Below are 20,055 nucleotides of genomic sequence, written 5' to 3'. Positions count from 1 at the left end.
TTAGGTCGCCATGTTGCTTTATTGCCCTCAGGGGCTATGGAGGAAGATGTCCCCATAGGGAAACAAGGCGCCATCTTCATCCTCATCGTCCTCCTCCTCCTCCTCCTCCTCATTCTCCTCGTTCTCCTCCTCCTCGTTAACGAGCTCGTTCATTGACCCCGCGTTAACGAGGGGCTCATTAATGAGGCCTTCGTTAATTGGGTTCATTGAGTCCTGAGCTCCAGCTTGGCGGGCGCCATCTTCAAAATGGCCGCCGGAGCGGAGGCCGCCATCTTGGAAATGGCCGCCGTCTCGCCGTCGGCCATCTTGCCATCCCCTGCGATGGCCGCCGTCCCGCCATCCGCCATCTTGGTTTCCGCCATCTTGCCACCTGCCGTCATCGTGGCGGCCATCTTGGAGGCCGCCATCTTGCTGGCGGCCATCTTGCCACCCGCCATCATGGATCTGGCCGTCTTGGTAGCCGCCATCTTGCCGGCAGCCATCTTGCTGCTGCCCACCTTGCTGTCGGCCATCTTGGATTCGGCCATCTTGCCATCCGCCATCTTGGCGGTGGCCATCTTGGATTCGGCCATCTTGCCGTCCGCCATCTTGCCAGCCATCATCTTGCAGTCGGCCATCTTGGTGTCGGCCATCTTGGTGTCGGCCATCTTGCCGCCCATCATCTTGCCAGCCACCATCTTGATGTCGGCCATCTTGCTGCCTTCCATCTCTCAGTCGGCCATCTTGCCATCCACCATCTTGTCGGCCATCTTGGTGTCGGCCATCTTGGTGTCGGCCATCTTGGTATCGTCCATCTTGCTGTCGTCCATCTTGCTGTCGTCCATCTTGTTGTCGGCCATCTTGCCACCCGCCATCTTGCCCCGCAGCCATCTCCCCTCCCATTTCCCCCTTCCTCCCCCCTTCGCTCCTCCTCCTTGCCCTCCTGATTGGCTGAGGGTTCAAAGAGGCGGCTCGGTATTGGAGGAGCCGGGTGAGGAGGAAGCGTCTCTCGCTTCGTGCCCGCAGCCATTTGCTTTCCACCCTGGCCAGTTCATCGCACAAGGCGCCATTTTGAAGCACCAGGAGCCGGGCCCAGCGACGGAGGCGGCGGTAACGAGCCTGGGGGCGGGGCATCACTAATTAATTCATTAGCTCGTTCGTTAATGGCCGCCTTCCGGTGATGGGGAATGAAGAAGGTCCTGGGGTGATTGATTGTCTAATTAGCAGCAGCTCCTATGGAAATTAACCTATGGTAATTAAGGAACTCCTAATGTAATTAACCAGCTCCTATGGTAATTAAGGAACTCCTAAGGTAATTAACCATCTCCTATGGTAATTAAGGAACTCCTAAGGTAATTAACCAGCTCCTATGGTAATAGGGTGCTTAATTAGCGCCAGCTCCTATGGTAATTAAGCAGCTCCTTCGTTAATTAATGAACTCCTTTGTTCGTTAATGACCTCCCATGGCAATTAACCAGCTCCTATGGTAATTAAGGAACTCCTAAGGTAATTAACCAGCTCCTATGGTAATTAAGGAACTTCTAAGGTAATTAACGAGCTCCTATGGTAACTGGGTGCTTAATTAGCGCTAGCTCCTATGGTAATTAACCAGCTCCTATGGTAATTAAGGAACTTCTAAGGTAATTAACCAGCTCCTATGGTAATTAAGTAGATCCTTCGTTAATTAATGAACTCCTCCGTTCATTAATGACCTCCTTTGCTAATGAGCTCCTTAATGAAAGGAGAGAAGAGCGGTAATTAGTTAATTGGTCTGTTAATTGGCTAATTCATTGGTTGATTGGCTACTTGGCTAGTTCCTTAACATTGTAATTAGCACCGTGCATATTAATGAGCACACTGCAATTAGTCCACTGCAGTGCAATGCGTATTAATTAACATTGTGCATATTAATGAGCACACCACAACAGCACACTGCTATGCATATTAAGCATGTTAATTAGCCACACAATTAACGCAATACCATTCCATTAACAGCATCCATTGCAATTAGCGCCCTGCATATTAATTAGCCGTGAATTAGCATATTAATTACGGCAGCACATGCAATTACCAGCCTACATTACAATAAGTGCTGTGCATATTAATTAGCACAACGCATATCAATTAGCACACTGCAATGAACATACTATAGTTGGCATCATGCATATTAATTAGCTCCGTGCATATTAATTAGCTTCATGCATATTACTGGACATGGGCATATTAATGAGCCTTATGTGTATTAATGAGCCACGTGCATATTAATTAGCGCCACGCATTGGGTGCAATCAACACCATGCATATTAATTACTGCCATGCAATTAGAGCCCTTAATGAGCTCCGGGTCGTTAATGAGTCGTTAATTAATTAGCACTAATTACAGACCCCCATAGAACCCCATAGAGACCCATAGAGCCTTATACACACCCCATAGAGCCCCACAGTGTTCCCCAGAGCACCTAATTAGCTCTAATTAACGCTAATTAACGCTAATTAGGCCGCAATTAACCGCCTCTGTCCGCCCTCAATGCCGCCCCCAACCCCACTCACACAGCCGCCGGAAGCCGGAAACGGAAGCGAGTGGGCGGGGCTTCGGGCGGAAGCGGCACAGACAGGGCTTTGGGCGGAAGTGACGTAGGCAAGGCTTCGGGCGGAAGTGACGTAGGCGGGGCTACGGGCGGAAGCGGAAGTGGTCATAAAAGCTTCTATCGGGCCATAGCGGTTCCTATATGTCCCTACTGGTCCATACTGGAACGAGGGGGGGATCCTAGAAGGGATTTTGGGTTGAAAAAGGGGGAAATTGGGTCCAATTAGCGACTCGTCAAGTGATTATACCCAGCTTCCGGTCCCGCCATTACCCTCTCAGCGCCTCCGTACACCTACTTCCGGCTTCCGCATTGCTCACTTCCGGCTACCGTTTGCGTCACTTCCGGCGCGACGCCTTCCTCCCCCCCTCCCTCACGTAATCCAATATGGCGGACTCTCCTTCTCTCTCATCTCCTCCTGTACCGGCGGAAAATGGCGGCTCGGGGGGAGCTGAAGCGGGACCGAGGCCTCCCCCACCCCCCCCACCTCCACCCCCACCCCCTCCCCCACCCCGGGAGGCGGAAGTGACGGTGGAGATCGGGGAGACTTATCTGTGCCGACGGGCCGACGGCAGCTGGCGTGAGTCGGGCCTACGGGGGGCAAGATGGCGGACGGGGGGGGGCAAGATGGCGGCCGGGTGGGGGGGCAAGATGGCGGCTGTGTGTGGGAAGGGCAAGATGGCGGCTGTGTGTGGGGGGGGGGGCAAGATGGCGGCTGTGTGTGGGGGGGGGCAAGATGGCGGCTGGGGGGGGGGCAAGATGGCGGCTGGGGGGGGGCAAGATGGCGGACGGGGGGGGGCAAAATGGCGGCCGGGTGGGGGGGCAAGATGGCGGCCGGGGGGGGGGGGCAAGATGGCGGCTGGGGGGGGCAAGATGACGGCTTGGGGGGGGCAAGATGGCGGCTGGGGGGGGGCAAGATGGCCGCCTTGTTGGGGTCTATGGGGCCCTATGGGGTCTATGGGGTGTCTGTGGGGCCTATGGGGCCTGTAGGGCCTTATGTGGGCGTCTATGGGGCCTTATGGGGCTTTAAAGGGTGTCTGTGGGGCCTATGGGGCCTGTAGGGCCTTATGTGGTGTCTATGGGGCCCTATGGGGGTCTATGGGGCCTGTAGGGCCTTATGTGGGGTCTGTGGGGCCCTATGGGGGTCTATGGGGTGTCTGTGGGGCCCTATGGGGGTCTATGGGGTGTCTGTGGGGCCTATGGGGGGTCTATGGTGTGTCTGTGGGGCCTATGGGGCCTGTAGGGCCTTATGTAATGTCTATGGGGCCCTATGGGGGTCTATGCGGTGTCTGTGGGGCCTATGGGGCCTGTAGGGCCTTATGTGGTGTCTATGGGGCCCTATGGGGTCTATGCGGTGTCTGTGGGGCCTATGGGGCCTGAAGGGCCTTATATGGTGTCTATGGGGCCGTATGGGGGTCTATGGGGCCCTATGGGGGTCTCTGGGGCCTGTAGGGCCTTATGTGGGTCTATAGGGGTCTATGGGGCCTGTAGGGCCTTATGTGAGATCTATAGGGGTCTATGGGGGGTCTTTTGGGCTCTGTGGGGCTTTATGGGATTCTATGGGACCTCTATGGGGGTTCAATGGGGTCTAACGGGGTCAGTGAGGCCCTATGGGTTTTCTGTGGGGCTCTATGGGGGTTTGTGGGGTCTATAGGGCTCTGTTGGGCTTTATGGGGGTCTTTGGGGTTCTCTGGGGCTTTATGGGGGTCTGTGGGGTCAGTGGGTCTCTATGGGGCCCTATGGGGCTCTATGGGGCCCTATGAGGTCCCGATCCCATTGTATCCCCTATATTTCCCCTATAGACTCAGCGGAGGTGATTCAATCTCAGCTTTATGGGGGTTCTATGGGTCTCTATGGGGCTCTATGGGGCTCTATGGGGTCCTATGGGGCTCTATGGGGTCTGTGGGTCTCTATGGGGCTCTATGGGGTCTGTGGGGTCCTGACCCCATTGTACCCCCTATATTTCCCCCATAGACTCGGCGGAGGTGATTCAATCCCAGCTTTATGGGGGCTCTATGGGGCTCTATGGGGTCTGTGGGTCTCTATGGGGCCCTATGGGGCTCTATGGGGCCTCTGTGGGGCCCTATGGGGCTCTATGGGGTCTGTGGGTCTCTATGGGGTCCTATGGGGCTCTATGGGGTCTGTGGGTCTCTATGGGGCTTCTATGGTGTTCTATGGGGCCCTATGGGGCTCTATGGGGTCTGTGGGTCTCTATGGGGCCCATATGGGGCTCTATGGGGCCCTATGGTGTTCTATGGGGCTCTATGGGGTCTGTGGGTCTCTATGGGGCCCTATGGGGCTCTATGGGGTCTGTGGGTCTCTATGGGGCTTCTATGGTGTTCTATGGGGCCCTATGGTGTTATATGGGGCCCATATGGGGCTCTATGGGGTCTGTTGGTCTCTATGGGGCCTGTATGGGGCCCTATGGGGCTCTATGGGGTCTGTGGGTGTCTATGGGGCCTCTATGGGGCCATATGGGTCTCTATGGGTCCCTATGGGGTCCCGATCCCATTGTATCCCCTATATTTCCCCTATAGACTCGGCGGAGGTGATTCAATCCCAGCTTTATGGGGGTTCTATGGGTCTCTATGGGGCTCTATGGGGCTCTATGGGGTCCTATGGGGCTCTATGGGGTCTGTGGGTCTCTATGGGGCTCTATGGGGTCTGTGGGGTCCTGACCCCATTGTACCCCCTATATTTCCCCTATAGACTCGGCGGAGGTGATTCAATCCCAGCTTTATGGGGGCTCTATGGGGCTCTATGGGGTCTGTGGGTCTCTATGGGGCCCATATGGGGCTCTATGGGGCCCTATGGGTCTCTATGGGTCCCTATGGGGTCCCGACCCCATTGTACCCCCTATATTTCCCCTATAGACTCGGCGGAGGTGATCCAGTCGCGGCTCAACGAGCAGGAGGGACGCGAGGAGTTCTACGTCCATTACGTCGGCTGTAAGTCCTACAAATACCCCAAAAAAACCCCAAAACACCCCAAATACCCGCTATAGGGCCGCTATGGGGCTATATAGGGCCACTATGGGGTCTTATAGGGCCATATAGGATCTATAGGGTTTTTAGGGTCTTATAGTGTCTTATGGGACCTTATAGGGCCTTATGGGACCTTATAGGGCTTTATGGGGTCTTATGGGGCCTTATGGGGTCTTATAGGGTTTTATAGGACTTCATAGGGTCACGTAGAGTATTATAGGGCCATATAGAACTCTATAGGGCCATATAGGGTTTTTAGGCTCTTATAGTGTCTTATGGGGCCTTATGGGGTCTTATAGGGCCATATAGGATCTATAGTGTTTTTAGGGTCTTATAGTGTCTTATGGGACCTTATAGGGCCTTATGGGGTCTTATAGGGCCTTATAGGATCTTTAGGGTTTTTAGGGTCTTATAGTGTCTTATGGGACCTTATAGGGCTGCTATGGGGTCTTATAGGGCCATATAGGATCTATAGGGTTTTTAGGGTCTTATAGTGTCTTATGGGACCTTATAGGGCTGCTATGGGGTCTTATAGGGCCATATAGGATCTATAGGTTTTTTAGGGTCTTATAGTGTCTTATGGGACCTTATAGGGCTGCTATGGGGTCTTATAGGGCCATATAGGATCTATAGGGTTTTTAGGGTCTTATAGTGTCTTATGGGACCTTATGGGGTCTTATAGGGCCTTATAGGGCCTTATGGGGCCTTATGGGGTCTTATAGGGCCTTATGGGGTCTTATAGGGCCTTATGGGGTCTTATAGGGCCTTATGGGCTCTTATGGGACCTTATAGGGCCTTATGGGGCCTTATGGGGTCTTATAGGGCCATATAGGATCTATAGGGTTTTTAGGGTCTTATAGTGTCTTATGGGACCTTATAGGGTCTTATGGGACCTTATAGGGCCTTATAGGGTCTTATGGGGCCTTATGGGGTCTTATAGGGCCATATAGGATCTGTAGGGTTTTTAGGGTCTTATAGGGCCTTATGGGACCTTATAGGGCCTTATGGGACCTTATAGGGCCTTATGGGGTCTTATGGGGTCTTATAGGGCCTTATAGGGCCTTATGGGGTCTTATGGGGTCTTATAGGGCCTTGTGGGGTCTTATGGGACCTTATGGGGTCTTATGGGGTCTTATAGGGCCTTATGGGGCCTTATGGGGTCTTATAGGGCCTTATAGGGCCTTATGGGGTCTTATAGGGCCTTATGGGGTCTTATGGGGTCTTATGGGGCTTTATGGGGTCTTATAGGGCCATATAGGATCTATAGGGTTTTTAGGGTCTTATAGTGTCTTATGGGGTCTTATAGGGCCTTATGGGACCTTATAGGGTCTTATGGGGTCTTATAGGGCCATATAGGATCTATAGGGTTGTTGTATGTTCCCAGTTAACAGGCGGTTGGATGAGTGGGTTGACCGGAACCGTTTGGCGCTGAGTAAAACCCTAAAAGACGCCGTGCAAAAAAACACCGAACAATTTTTGGGGGAAATTCAGGGGGAACCGGAACGAAAAATCACCAGGAACCAGAAAAGGAAACACGATGAGATCAACCACGTCCAGAAGGTCAATGGGGTTATATGGGGTTTAATGGGGTTTAATGGGGTTTAATGGGGTTTAATGGGATTTAATGGGGTTTAATGGGGTTTAATGGGGTTTAGTGGGGTTTAAAGGGGTTTAATGGGGTTTAGTGGGGTTTAATGGGGTTTAGTGGGGTTTAATGGGGTTTAGTGGGGTTTAATGGGGTGTAATGGGGTTTAATGGAGTTTAATGGTGTTTAATGGGGTTTAATGGGGTTTAGTGGGATTTAATGGGGTTTAATGGGGTTTAATGGGGTGTAATGGGGTTTAGTGGGGTTTAATGGGGTTCAATGGGGTTTAATGGGGTTTAGTGGGATTTAATGGGGTAGACTGGGATTTAATGGGATTTAATGGGGTTTAATGGGATTTAATGGGATATAGTGGGATTTAATGGGATATAGTGGGATTTAATGGGATATAGTGGGATTTAATGGGATGGAATGGGATATAATGGGATATAGTGGGATTTAATGGGGTTTAATGGGATTTAATGGGATTTAGTGGGATTTAATGGGGTTTAATGGGATTTAATGGGGTTTAGTGGGGTTTAATGGGGTTTAATGGGGTGTAATGGGATTTAGTGGGATTTAATGGGATTTAATGGGATTTAATGGGGTTATATGGGATTTAATGGGGTTTAATGGGATTTAATGGGGTTTAATGGGGTGTAATGGGTTATAATGGGGTTTAATGGGGTGTAATGGGATTTAATGGGATTTAATGGGGTAGACTGGGATTTAATGGGATTTAATGGGGTTTAATGGGTTATAATGGGATATAGTGGGATGTAATGGGATGTAATGGGATGTAATGGGATATAGTGGGATTTAATGGGATATAGTGGGATTTAATGGGATGGAATGGGATATAATGGGATATAGTGGGATTTAATGGGGTTTAATGGGATTTAATGGGATAAAGTGGGGTTTAATGGGATTTTAATGGGGTTTAATGGGGTTTAATGGGATTCAATGGGGTTTAATGGGATTTAATGGGATATAGTGGGATTTAATGTAATGGAATGGGATGGAATGGGATTTAATGGGATGGAATGGGATATAGTGGGATATAATGGGATTTAATGGGATATACTGGGATATAATGGGATATAATGGGATATAGTGGGATTTAATGGGATGTAATGGGATATAATAGAATATAATGGGATATAATGGGGTATAATGGGATTTAATGGGATATAGTGGGATGTAATGGGGTGTAATGGGATATAATGGGGTATAATGGGATTTAATGGGATATACTGGGATATAATGGGATATAATGGGATATAATGGGATTTAATGGGATGTATTGGGATATAATGCGGTATAATGGGATATACTGGGATATAATAGAATATAATGGGGTATAATGGGATATACTGGGATATAATAGAATATAATGGGGTATAATGGGGTATAATGGGATATACTGGGATATAATGGGATATAATTGAATATAATGGGATATAATGGGATATACTGGGATATAATAGAATATAATGGGATATAATGGGGTATAATGGGATATAATAGAATATAATGGGATATAATGGGGTATAATGGGATATACTGGGAATTACTGGGACCAACTGGGCCTTACTGGGACCCCCAGACCTACGCAGAGATGGACCCCACCACGGCCGCCTTAGAAAAGGAACATGAAGCAGTGAGTCCGACCCCAAAATCCCCCTTTTTCACCCCAAATCTCCCCTCCCCCCCATCCAGAGCCCCATAGAGACCCATAGAGCCCCACAGGGCCCCAAAAAGGCCCTTTTTTCACCCCCAAAATTCCCCTTTTTCACCCCAAATCTCCCCTCTCTCACCCCATAGGGACCCCTAAGGGTGAAGAACAGCCCCAAAAAGGCCTTTTTTCACCCCCAAATCCCCATTTTCCACCCCATAGGGACGCCTAAGCGTGAAGCAGAGCCCCCAAATCCCCCTTTTTCACCCCAAAATCCCCCTTTTTCACCCCAAAATCTCCCTTTTTCCCCCCAAATCTCCCCTCTCCCACCCCATAGTGACCCCTAAGCGTTCAGCAGAGCCCCAAAATCGCCCTTTTTCCCCCCAATTTCAGATCACCAAAGTGAAATACGTGGACAAGATCCACATAGGGCGCTATGAGATCGACGCCTGGTATTTCTCCCCCTTCCCCGAGGATTATGGCAAACAACCCAAGCTCTGGATCTGCGAGTATTGCCTCAAATACATGAAGTACGAGAGGACCTACCGCCTCCATCTGGTGGGTCACGCATATAACACGCCAACAACACGCGTGTCACACGCTTAGGAACGCTTAGGGGGGTACACGGGACACATAGGGGCTTGGTTATGTGGGTGCTGCTTTGATAAATGGGCTCAGATGCATCTGTGTGCCTCCATCTGGTGGGTCACGCGTGGAACACGCCAACGACACGCGTGTCACGTGCTTAGGAACACGTATGACACGCTTAGGGGGGACATGGGACACATAGGGGCTTGGTTATGTGGGTGCTGCCTTGATAAATGGGCTCAGATGCATCTGTGTGCCTCCATCTGGTGGGTCACGCATATAACACGCCAACAACACGCGTGTCACACGCTTAGGGACACGTATGGCACGCTTAGGGGGCACATAGGGGCTTGGTTATGTGGGTACTGCCTTGATAAATGGGCTCCAATGCATCAGTGTGCCTCCATCTGGTGGGTCACGCCTGGAACATGCCAACAACACGCGTGTCACACGCTTAGGGACACGTATGGCACGCTTAGGGGGGACACAGGACACATAGGGACTTGATAAATGGGCTCCAATGCATCAGTGTGCCTCCATCTGGTGGGTCACGCCTGGAACACGCCAACAACACGCGTGTCACACGCTTAGGAACACGTATGGCACGCTTAGGGGGCACACGGGACACATAGGGACTTGATAAATGAGCTCCGATGCATCAGTGTGAATCCATCTGGTGGGTCACGCATATAACACGCGAACAACACGCGTGTCACACGCTTAGGAACACGTATGGCACGCTTAGGGGGCACACGGGACACATAGGGACACGGGGATGCTTGGTTATGAGGGTGTTGCCTTGATAAATGGGCCCATATGCATCCATGTTGCTGGTGACACGCGTGTGACACGTATGACATGCCAAGTACATGCGTGTTGACACGCGTGTGGTCGTCTGCAGGGTCAGTGCCAATGGAGGCAGCCCCCGGGAAGGGAGATCTACCGCAAGAGCAACATCTCGGTCTATGAGGTGGATGGCAAAGACCACAAGGTGGGGAGATATGGGGAGATATGGGGTGGATATAGGGAGATATGGGGGGATATGGGGGAGTATGGGGAGATATGGGGTGGATATAGGGAGATATGGGGGGATATGGGGTGGATATAGGGAGATATGGGGGGATATGGGGTGGATATAGGGAGATATGGGGGGATATGGGGGGATATGGGGAGATATGGGGTGGATATAGGGAGATATGGGGGGATATGGGGTTATGGGGGGGATATGGGGGAGTATGGGGGTTATATGGGGGGGATATGGGGGTTATATGGGGGGGATATGGGGTTATGGGGGGGATATGGGGGAGTATGGGGAGATATGGGGGGTTATGGGGGGGATATAGGGAGATATGGGGTTATGGGAGGGGATACGGGGGTTATGGGGGGGATATGGGGTCATAGTAGGGGATATGGGGCTGATATGGGGGGTTATGGGGTTATGGGGGGGATATGGGGGAGTATGGGGGGGATATGGGGGAGTATGGGGAGATATGGGGGGATATAGGGGGATATGGGGGGGATATGAGGGGTTATGGGGTGGATATGGGGAGATATGGGGGGATATGGGGGGGATATGAGGAGTTATGGGGTGGATATGGGGAGATATAGGGGGATATGAGGGGTTATGGGGTGGATATGGGGAGATATGGGGGGATATAGGGTGATATGGGGGGGATATGAAGGGTTATGGGGTGGATATGGGGGGATATAGGGGGATATGGGGGGATATGAGGGGTTATGGGGTGGATATGGGGAGATATGGGGGGATATGGGGGGATATGAGGGGTTATGGGGTGGATATGGGGTGATATGGGGGTTTATGGGGGTGGATATGGGGGGCTATGGGGTGATATGGGGGTTATGGGGTTATGGGGGTGGATATGGGGGGCTATGGGGTGATTTGGGGGGTTATGGGGTTATGGGGGGTGGATATGGGGGGGCTATGGGGTGATATGGGGGGTCATGGGGTTATGGGTGGGTAATATAGGATGGCTATGGGGTGATATGGGGGGTTATGGGGGGGGATATGGGGGACTATGGGGTGATATGGGGGGTTATGGGGTTATGGGGGTGGATATGGGGGGCTATGGGGAGATATGGGGGGTTATGGGGGTGGATATGGGGGGCTATGGGGTGATATGGGGGGTTATGGGGCTATGGGGGGGATATGGGGGGCTATGGGGTGATATGGGGTTATGGGGTGGATATGGGGGGCTATGGGGTGATATGGGGCTGTGCCCCCCATGTGCCCCATAGATCTACTGCCAGAACCTGTGCCTGCTGGCCAAGCTGTTCCTGGACCACAAGACGCTGTACTTCGACGTGGAGCCCTTCGTGTTCTACCTGCTCACAGAGGTGGATCGACAGGGGGCGCACATCGTCGGCTACTTCTCTAAGGTCAGTGTGTGTTGTGTTGTTGTGTTGTTGTATTGTTGTGTTGTGTTGTGTTGTGTTGTGGACTGGCAGGGGGCGCACATCGTCGGGTACTTCTCTAAGGTCAGTATGTGTTGTGTTGTTGTGGTGTTGTATCATTGTGTTATTGTGTTGTTGTGTTGTGTTGTTGTGTTGTTGTGTTGTGTTGTTGTGTTGTTGTGTTGTTGTGTTGTGGTGTTGTGTTGTTGTGATGTGTTGTGTTGTTGTGTTGTTGTTGTGTTGTGTTGTGTTGTGATGTTGTGTTGTTGTGATGTTGTGTTGTGTTGTTGTGATGTTGTATCATTGTGTTGTTGTGTTGTTGTGTTGTTGTGTTGTGTTGTGTTGTGGACTGGCAGGGGGCGCACATTGTCGGGTACTTCTCTAAGGTCAGTATGTGTTGTGTTGTTGTGTTGTGTTATTGTGTTGTTGTGTTGTCGTTGTGTTGTGTTATTGTGTTATGATGTTGTGTTGTTGTGTTGTTGTGTTGTTGTGTTGTTGTGATGTTGTGATGTTGTGGTGTGGTGTTGTGGTGTCGTTGTGGTGTTGTGTTGTTGTTGTGTTATTGTGTTGTTGTGTTGTGTTGTTGTGTTGTTGTGTTGTTGTGTTGTGTTGTTGTGTTGTGATGTTGTGATGTTGTGTTGTGTTGTTGTGATGTTGTGTTGTGTTATTGTGTTGTGTTGTTGTGATGTTGTGTTGTTGTGTTGTTGTGTTGTTGTTGTATCATTGTGTTGTTGTATCATTGTGTTGTTGTATCATTGTGATGTTGTATCATTGTGTTGTTGTATCATTGTGTTGCTGTATCATTGTGTCGTATCACTGTTGTATCATTGTGTTGTTGTATCATTGTGTTGTTGTATTGTTGTGTTGTTGTATCATTGTGATGTTGTATCATTGTGTTTTTGTATCATTGTGTTGTTGTATCACTGTTGTGTCATTGTGTCGTTGTGTTGTTGTGTCCCCAGGAGAAGGAGTCCCCCGACGGTTGTATAGTTATTGTATCATTGTGTTGTTGTGTTATTGTGTTGTTGTATCATTGTGTTGTTGTATCATTGTGTTGTTGTGTTGTTGTATCACTGTTGTATCATTGTGCCCCCAGGAGAAGGAGTTGTATTGTTATTGTTATTGTGTTGTTGTATCATTGTGTTGTTGTATCATTGTGTTGTTGTGTTGTTGTATCACTGTTGTATCATTGTGTCGTTGTGTTGTTGTGTCCCCAGGAGAAGGAGTTGTGTTGTTATTGTTATTGTTATTGTTATTGTGTTGTTGTATCATTGTGTTGTTGTATCATTGTGATGTTGTATCACTGTTGTATCATTATGTTGTTGTATCGTTGTATCATTGTGTTGTTGTGTTGTTGTGTCCCCAGGAGAAGGAGTCCCACAGCGGTTGTATTGTTATTGTATTGTTGTGTTGTTGTGTCATTGTATCATTGTGTTGTTGTATCATTGTGTTATTGTATCGTTGTGTCATTGTATCGTTGTATCATTGTGATGTTGTGTTGTTGTGTCCCCAGGAGAAGGAGTTGTATTGTTATTGTATTATTGTGTTGTTGTATCATTGTGTCATTGTATTGTTGTATCACTGTTGTATCATTGTGATGTTGTGTTGTTGTGTCCCCAGGAGAAGGAGTTGTGTTGTTATTGTTATTGCATTGTTGTATCATTGTGTTGTTGTATCACTGTTGTATCATTGTGTCGTTGTGTTGTTGTGTCCCCAGGAGAAGGAGTTGTGTTGTTATTGTTATTGTATTGTTGTGTTGTTGTATCATTGTGTTGTTGTATCACTGTGTTGTTGTATCATTGTGATGTTGTATCATTGTGTTGTTGTGTCATTGTGTTGTTGTGTCATTGTGTTGTTGTATCATTGTGTTGTTGTATCATTGTGATGTTGTATCATTGTGTCCCCAGGAGAAGGAGTTGTATTGTTATTGTTATTGTGTTGTTGTATCATTGTGTTGTTGTATCATTGTGTTGTTGTATTGTTGTGTTATTGTATCATTGTGTTGTTGTATCATTGTGTTGTTGTATCACTGTTGTATCGTTGTGTTGTATCATTGTGTTGTTGTATCACTGTTGTATCGTTGTGTTGTATCATTGTGTTGTTGTATCACTGTTGTATCGTTGTGTTGTTGTATCATTGTGTTGTTGTATCATTGTGTTATTGTGATGTTGTGTTGTTGTGTCCCCAGGAGAAGGAGTCCCCCGACGGTTGTATAGTTGTTGTATTGTTGTGTTGTTGTGTTATTGTGATGTTGTATCACTGTTGTATCATTGTGATGTTGTATCACTGTTGTATCATTGTGTCCCCAGGAGAAGGAGTCCCCCGACGGTAACAACGTTGCGTGTATCCTGACGCTGCCGCCGTATCAGCGCCGCGGATACGGGAAGTTCCTCATCGCGTTCAGTGAGTCATTTTGGGGCCATTTACGGCCATTTTGGGGCCATTTACAGCCATTTTGGGGCATTTTGGGGCCATTTACGGCCATTTTGGGGCCATTTTGAGGCCATTTACGGCCATTTTGGGGTTATTTTGGGGTTATTTGGGGTTATTTTGAGGTTATTTGGGGTTATTTGGGGCAATTTTGGGGTTATTTAGGGCCATTTTGGGGCCATTTACGGCCATTTTGGGGCATTTTGGGGCAATTTAGGGCCATTTTGGGGCAATTTACGGCCATTTTGGGGCCATTTTGGGGCATTTTGGGGCAATTTACGGCCATTTTGGGCCATTTTGGGGCAATTTAGGGCCATTTTGGGGCCATTTACGGCCATTTTGGGGTTATTTGGGGTTATTTTGAGGTTATTTGGGGTTATTTGGGGCGATTTTGGTGTTATTTGGGGCCATTTTGGGGTTATTTTGGGGTTATTTAGGGCAATTTTGGGGTTATTTGGGGCCATTTTGGGGTTATTTTGGGGTTATTTTGGGGCCATTTTGAGGTTATTTTGGGGCCTTTTTTGGGGTTATATGGGGCCATTTTGGGGTTATTTGGGTTTATTTTGGGGTTATTTGGGGCCATTTACGGCCATTTTGGGCCATTTTGGGGCAATTTAGGGCCATTTTGGGGCTTTTTGGGGTTATTTGGGGCCATTTTGGGGTTTTTTGGGGCCATTTACGGCCATTTTGGGGCCATTTACGGCCATTTTGGGGCTTTTTGGGGCAATTTACGGCCATTTTGGGGCATTTTGGGGCAATTTAGGGCCATTTTGGGGCCATTTACGGCCATTTTGGGGCAATTTAGGGCCATTTTGGGGCTTTTGGGGGCAATTTAGGGCCATTTTGGGGCATTTGGGGGCAATTTACGGCCATTTTGGGGCCATTTACGGCCATTTTGGGGTTATTTTGGGGTTATTTGGGGTTATTTTGAGGTTATTTGGGGTTATTTGGGGCAATTTTGGGGTTATTTAGGGCCATTTTGGGGCCATTTACGGCCATTTTGGGGCCATTTACGGCCATTTGGGGGCAATTTATGACCATTTTGGGGCAATTTAGGGCCATTTTGGGGCCATTTATCGCCATTTGGGGCCATTTACGGCCATTTTGGGGCCATTTACGGCCATTTTGGGGCCATTTACGACCATTTTGGGGGCCATTTTGGGGTTATTTGGGGCCATTTTGGGGCATTTTGGGGCAATTTACGGCCATTTGGGGGCCATTTACGGCCATTTTGGGGCAATTTAGGGCAATTTTGGGCCATTTTGGGCAATTTAGGGCCATTTTGGGGCATTTTGGGGCAATTTAGGGCTATTTTGGGGTTATTTGGGGCCTTTTTGGGGGTTATATGGGGCCATTTTGGGGTTATTTGGGGTTATTTTGGGGCTTTTTGGGGCCATTTACGGCCATTTTGGGGCCATTTACGGCCATTTTGGGCCATTTTGGGGCAATTTACGGCCATTTTGGGGCATTTTGGGGCAATTTAGGGCCATTTTGGGGCATTTTGGGGCCATTTACGGCCATTTTGGGGCATTTTGGGGCAATTTAGGGCCATTTTGGGGTTATTTTGGGGTTATTTTGGGGTTATTTGGGGCCATTTAGGGCCATTTTAGGGTTATTTTGGGGTTATTTGGGGTTATTTGGGGGTTATTTGGGGCCATTTGGGTCCATTTAAGGCCAAATAGGGCCAATTTTGGGTCCATTTAAGGCCAAATAGGGCCAATTTTGGGTCCATTTAGGTCGATTTAGGACCATTTTAGGTCCATTTAAGGCCATTTGGGTCCATTTAGGTCGATTTAGGACCATTTTAGGTCCATTTAAAGCCATTTAAGTCCATTTATGGCCATATTCATGCCATTTTTGGGTTAATTTCGCCTCTTTTTGGGTTCTTCCCTTAGGTTACGAGCTGTCCAAGCTGGAGAGCACCGTGGGCTCCCCAGAGAAGCCCTTATCAGACCTTTAGGGTCCATTTTTGGGTTGATTTAGAGCCATTTTGGGTCCATTTCGGTCCATTTAGGGCCATTTTGGGTCCATTTAAGTCCATTTGGGGCCGTTTTGGGTCAATTTAGGGCCAATTTTGGGCCATTTTGGGTCCATTTAAGGCCATATAGGGCCAATTTTGGGTCCATTTAGGTCGATTTAGGACCATTTTACGTCCATTTAAGGCCATTTAGGTCCATTTAGGGCCAATTTTGGGCCATTTTGGGTCCATTTAGGTCGATTTAGGACCATTTTAGGTCCATTTAAAGCCATTTAAGTCCATTTAGGGCCAATTTGGGGCCATTTTGGGTCCATTTAGGTCGATTTAGGACCATTTTAGGTCCATTTAGGGCCATTTTGGGTCCATTTAGGTTGTTTTAGGACCATTTTAGGTCCATTTAGGGCCATTTTGGGTCCATTTAGGTCGATTTAGGACCATTTTAAGTCCATTTAGGGCCAATTTGGGGCCATTTTGGGTCCATTTAGGTCGATTTAGGACCATTTTAGGTCCATTTAAGGCCATTTAGGTCCATTTAGGCCCATATTCATGCCATTTTTGGGTTAATTTCGTCTCTTTTTGGGTTCATCCCCTAGGTTACGAGCTGTCCAAGCTGGAGAGCACCGTGGGCTCCCCAGAGAAGCCCTTATCAGACCTGGGCAAGTTGAGCTACCGCAGCTACTGGTCCTGGGTGCTGCTGGAGATCCTCAGGGACTTCAGGGGGACCCTGTCCATCAAGGACCTCAGGTACACCAGTATGGACCAGTATGGACCAGTATATGGGCCTCCCATTGCCCCCCATTGCCCCCCATTGACTCCCATTGCCTCCCATTGACTCCCATTGACTCCCATTGACTCCCATTGACTCCCATTGACCCCATTGAGTCCCATTGAGTCCCATTGACTCCCATTGAGTCCCATTGGCTCCCATTGAGTCCATTGACCCCATTGGCTCCCATTGCCCCCCATTGACTCCCATTGCCTCCCATTGCCCCCCATTGCCCCCCATTCACTCCCATTGCCTCCCATTGACTCCCATTGACTCCCATTGACTCCCATTGCCCCCCATTGCCTCCCATTGACTCCCATTGACTCCCATTGACCCCACTGACTCCCATTGCCTCCCATTGACTCCCATTGACTCCCATTGACTCCCATTGACTCCCATTGACTCCCATTGCCCCCCATTGACTCCCATTGACCCCCATTGACTCCCACTGAGATCCACTGACTCCCATTGAGTCCCATTGAGTCCCATTGAGTCCCATTGCCCCCCATTGCCCCCCATTGCCCCCCATTGACTCCCATTGAGTCCATTGCCCCCCATTGCCTCCCATTGACTCCCATTGACTCCCATTGACCCCCATTGACTCCCATTGAGTCCCATTGGCTCCCATTGAGTCCCATTGACTTCCATTGACTCCCATTGCCCCCCATTGACCCCCATTGCCCTCCATTGCCTCCCATTGACTCCCATTGCCTCCCATTGACTCCCATTGCCCCCCATTGCCCCCCATTGCCTCCCATTGCCTCCCATTGCCTCCCATTGACTCCCATTGACTCCCACTGAGTTCCATTGACTCCCATTGACTCCCATTGCCCCCCATTGCCCCCATTGCCTCCCATTGCCCCCATTGCCCCCCATTGCCTCCCATTGCCTCCCATTGCCCCCCATTGACTCCCATTGACTCTCATTGACTCCCATTGAGTTCCATTGAGTCCCATTGCCTCCCATTGCCTCCCATTGCCCCTCATTGCCCCCCATTGACTCCCATTGCCCCCCCAGTTCCCTCCCAGTCCATCCCAGTCTATCCCAGTCCCCTCCCAGTCCCTCCTATTGGGCTCCTATTGCCCCCCATTGGCTCCTATTGCCTCCCATTGCCCCCCATTGGGCTCCCAGTCCATCCCAGTCCATCCCAGTCTATCCCAGTCCCCTCCCAGTCCCTCCTATTGGGCTCCTATTGCCCCCCATTGGCTCCTATTGCCTCCCATTGCCTCCCATTGCCCCCCATTGCCTCCCATTGACTCTCATTGCCCCCCATTGCCCCCCAGTATAACCCATTGCCTCCCATTGCCTCCCAGTCCATCCCAGTATAACCCAGTATAACCCATTGCCTCCCATGTAGCCAGATGACGAGCATCACGCAGACCGACATCATCAGCACCCTGCAGTCCCTCAACATGGTCAAGTACTGGAAGGGGCAGCACGTCATCTGCGTCACCCCCAAACTGGTGGAGGAGCATCTCAAGAGCGCCCAGTACAAGAAACCCCCCATTACAGGTCATTAACTCATTAACAACCCTTCATTAACGACCCCATCACGTTAATTAACCTCTTCTGTGGTCATTAGTGCCCTTTGTTCGTTAATTAGCGCCTCCTATGGTAGTTAATTAGGGCTCTTTATCCCTCCCCCCCCCCCTCCTTATACTCGTTAACTACCTCAACTCCCTTCCATTGCTCCCTCCCCCCATTATGGGTAATTAACTCATTAACAACCCCTCGTTAACGACCCCAACCCCCCCCATGATGTTAATTAACCTCTTCTGTGTTAATTAGTGCCCTGTCTTTGTTAATTAGTGCTTCCTATGGTAATTAATTAGGGCTCTTTATCCCTCCCCCCCCTCCCCTTTATACAGGTTAACTACCTCAACTCCCTTCCATTGCTCCCTCCCCCCATTATGGGTAATTAACTAATTAACAGCCCCTCGTTAACGACCCCAACCCCCCTCATGATGTTAATTAACCTCTTCTGTGTTCATTAGTGCCCTTTGTTCGTTAATTAGTGCCTCCTACATTAATTAATTAGGGCTCTTTATCCCCCCCCCCCCCCCACCTTATACAGGTTAACTACCTCAACTCCCTTCCATTGCTCCCTCCCCCCATTATGGGTAATTAACTCATTAACAACCCTTCATTAACGACCCCAACCCCCCCAAGATGTTAATTAACCTCTTCTGTCTTAATTAGTGCCCTGTCTTTGTTAATTAGCGCCTCCTATGGTAATTAATTAGGGCTCTTTTTCCCCCTCCCCCCCCACCTTATACTCGTTAACTACCTCAACTCCCTTCCATTGCTCCCTCCCCCCATTATGGGTAATTAACTCATTAACAACCCTTCATTAACGACCCCAACCCCCCCCATGATGTTAATTAACCTCTTCTGTGTTCATTAGTGCCCTTTGTTCGTTAATTAGTGCCTCCTACATTAATTAATTAGGGCTCTTTATCTCCCCCCCCGCCCCATTACTTCCAACCCTAACCCCCCCCTCATTACAGATAACTAACTCATTAACAGCCCCTCGTTAACGACCCCAAACCCCCCCATGATGTTAATTAACCTCTTCTGTCTTAATTAGTGCCCTGTCTTTGTTAATTAGCACCTCCTATGTTAATTAATTAACGCTCATTATCTCTCCCCCCCCCCCCTCCCTTTTATAGTGGACTCCATCTGTCTGCGCTGGGCTCCTCCGAAGCACAAACAGACCAAGATAGCCAAGAAGTGACTCCATAAGGAACCCCATAGCGCCCCATAGCGCCCCATAGAACCCCATAGAACCCCATAGCACCCATGGGTGCCCCCCTACGGCCCCCATAGAACCCCTGGGTGCCCCATAGCTGCCCCATAGCACCATTGGCTGCCCCATGGTGCCCCACAGAAACCAAGGCTGCCCCATAGCACCCCTGGCTGCCCTATAGGCTGCCCCATAGCACCATTGGCTGCCCCATAGCTGCCCCATAGCACCCACGGGTGCCCCACAAGAGCCCCCCCCCCCAATAAAGCCTTTCTTCCATTCCTATGGGTCCCTGTGGCTCTTATGGGGGGGCTGAGACCATAGAGAGGGGGG

At 49.5% G+C, this 20,055-nt stretch overlaps 2 protein-coding genes across 7 annotated transcripts; one reads left to right on the top strand and one right to left on the bottom strand.

The window, feature by feature from the left end:
* LOC146751245 (uncharacterized) lies at nucleotides 1-2,563 on the bottom strand. 4 transcript variants are annotated; one of them, XM_085535102.1, is made up of 2 exons: nucleotides 2,407-2,563; nucleotides 1-1,212 (listed from the first exon to the last, which is right to left on the bottom strand). In XM_085535102.1, exon 2 carries the CDS (start codon nucleotides 1,111-1,113, stop codon nucleotides 28-30), a length of 1,086 nt encoding a protein of 361 aa, XP_085391228.1. In that variant the 5' UTR covers nucleotides 1,114-1,212; nucleotides 2,407-2,563; the 3' UTR covers nucleotides 1-27. The 4 variants fall into 4 exon arrangements, with proteins under 4 accessions (XP_085391228.1, XP_085391227.1, XP_085391226.1 ...); XM_085535101.1 differs by having other exon boundaries at nucleotides 1-1,226; nucleotides 2,530-2,563; XM_085535100.1 differs by having other exon boundaries at nucleotides 2,530-2,563.
* A 366-nt stretch (nucleotides 2,564-2,929) lies between these two features.
* On the top strand, nucleotides 2,930-20,005 carry LOC107307522 (histone acetyltransferase KAT8). 3 transcript variants are annotated; one of them, XM_085535086.1, is made up of 11 exons: nucleotides 2,930-3,144; nucleotides 5,438-5,512; nucleotides 6,933-7,108; nucleotides 8,737-8,790; nucleotides 9,199-9,363; nucleotides 10,295-10,384; nucleotides 11,650-11,790; nucleotides 14,115-14,208; nucleotides 16,807-16,957; nucleotides 18,337-18,491; nucleotides 19,649-20,005. In XM_085535086.1, exons 1-11 carry the CDS (start codon nucleotides 2,952-2,954, stop codon nucleotides 19,711-19,713), a joined length of 1,359 nt encoding a protein of 452 aa, XP_085391212.1. In that variant the 5' UTR covers nucleotides 2,930-2,951; the 3' UTR covers nucleotides 19,714-20,005. The 3 variants fall into 3 exon arrangements, with proteins under 3 accessions (XP_085391212.1, XP_085391213.1, XP_085391211.1); XM_085535087.1 differs by lacking the exons at nucleotides 16,807-16,957; nucleotides 18,337-18,491; nucleotides 19,649-20,005 and adding an exon at nucleotides 16,131-16,210; XM_085535085.1 differs by lacking the exons at nucleotides 14,115-14,208; nucleotides 16,807-16,957; nucleotides 18,337-18,491; nucleotides 19,649-20,005 and adding an exon at nucleotides 12,768-13,418.
* Nucleotides 20,006-20,055: the final 50 nt, after the last annotated feature.

The sequence above is a fragment of the Coturnix japonica genome, unplaced genomic scaffold (assembly GCF_054131305.1).
Source record: "Coturnix japonica strain WE unplaced genomic scaffold, WE-NBRP24 Scf108, whole genome shotgun sequence".
Lineage (NCBI taxonomy): Eukaryota > Metazoa > Chordata > Aves > Galliformes > Phasianidae > Coturnix > Coturnix japonica.
Note: the sequence above shows the minus strand (reverse complement) of the source record. Positions and strands in the feature narration are given on the sequence as shown.

Excerpts from the sequence above, each read along its gene's own strand:
- LOC146751245 (XM_085535102.1), bottom strand. The coding sequence starts at position 1,113 with ATGCCCCGCCCCCAGGCTCGTTACCGCCGCCTCCGTCGCTGGGCCCGG.
- LOC107307522 (XM_085535085.1), top strand. The coding sequence starts at position 2,952 with ATGGCGGACTCTCCTTCTCTCTCATCTCCTCCTGTACCGGCGGAAAAT. Across the intron at positions 3,145-5,437 it reads ACGGGCCGACGGCAGCTGGC|ACTCGGCGGAGGTGATCCAG; the intron begins GTGAGTCGGGCC and ends TTTCCCCTATAG. Across the intron at positions 10,385-11,649 it reads TGGATGGCAAAGACCACAAG|ATCTACTGCCAGAACCTGTG; the intron begins GTGGGGAGATAT and ends TGTGCCCCATAG.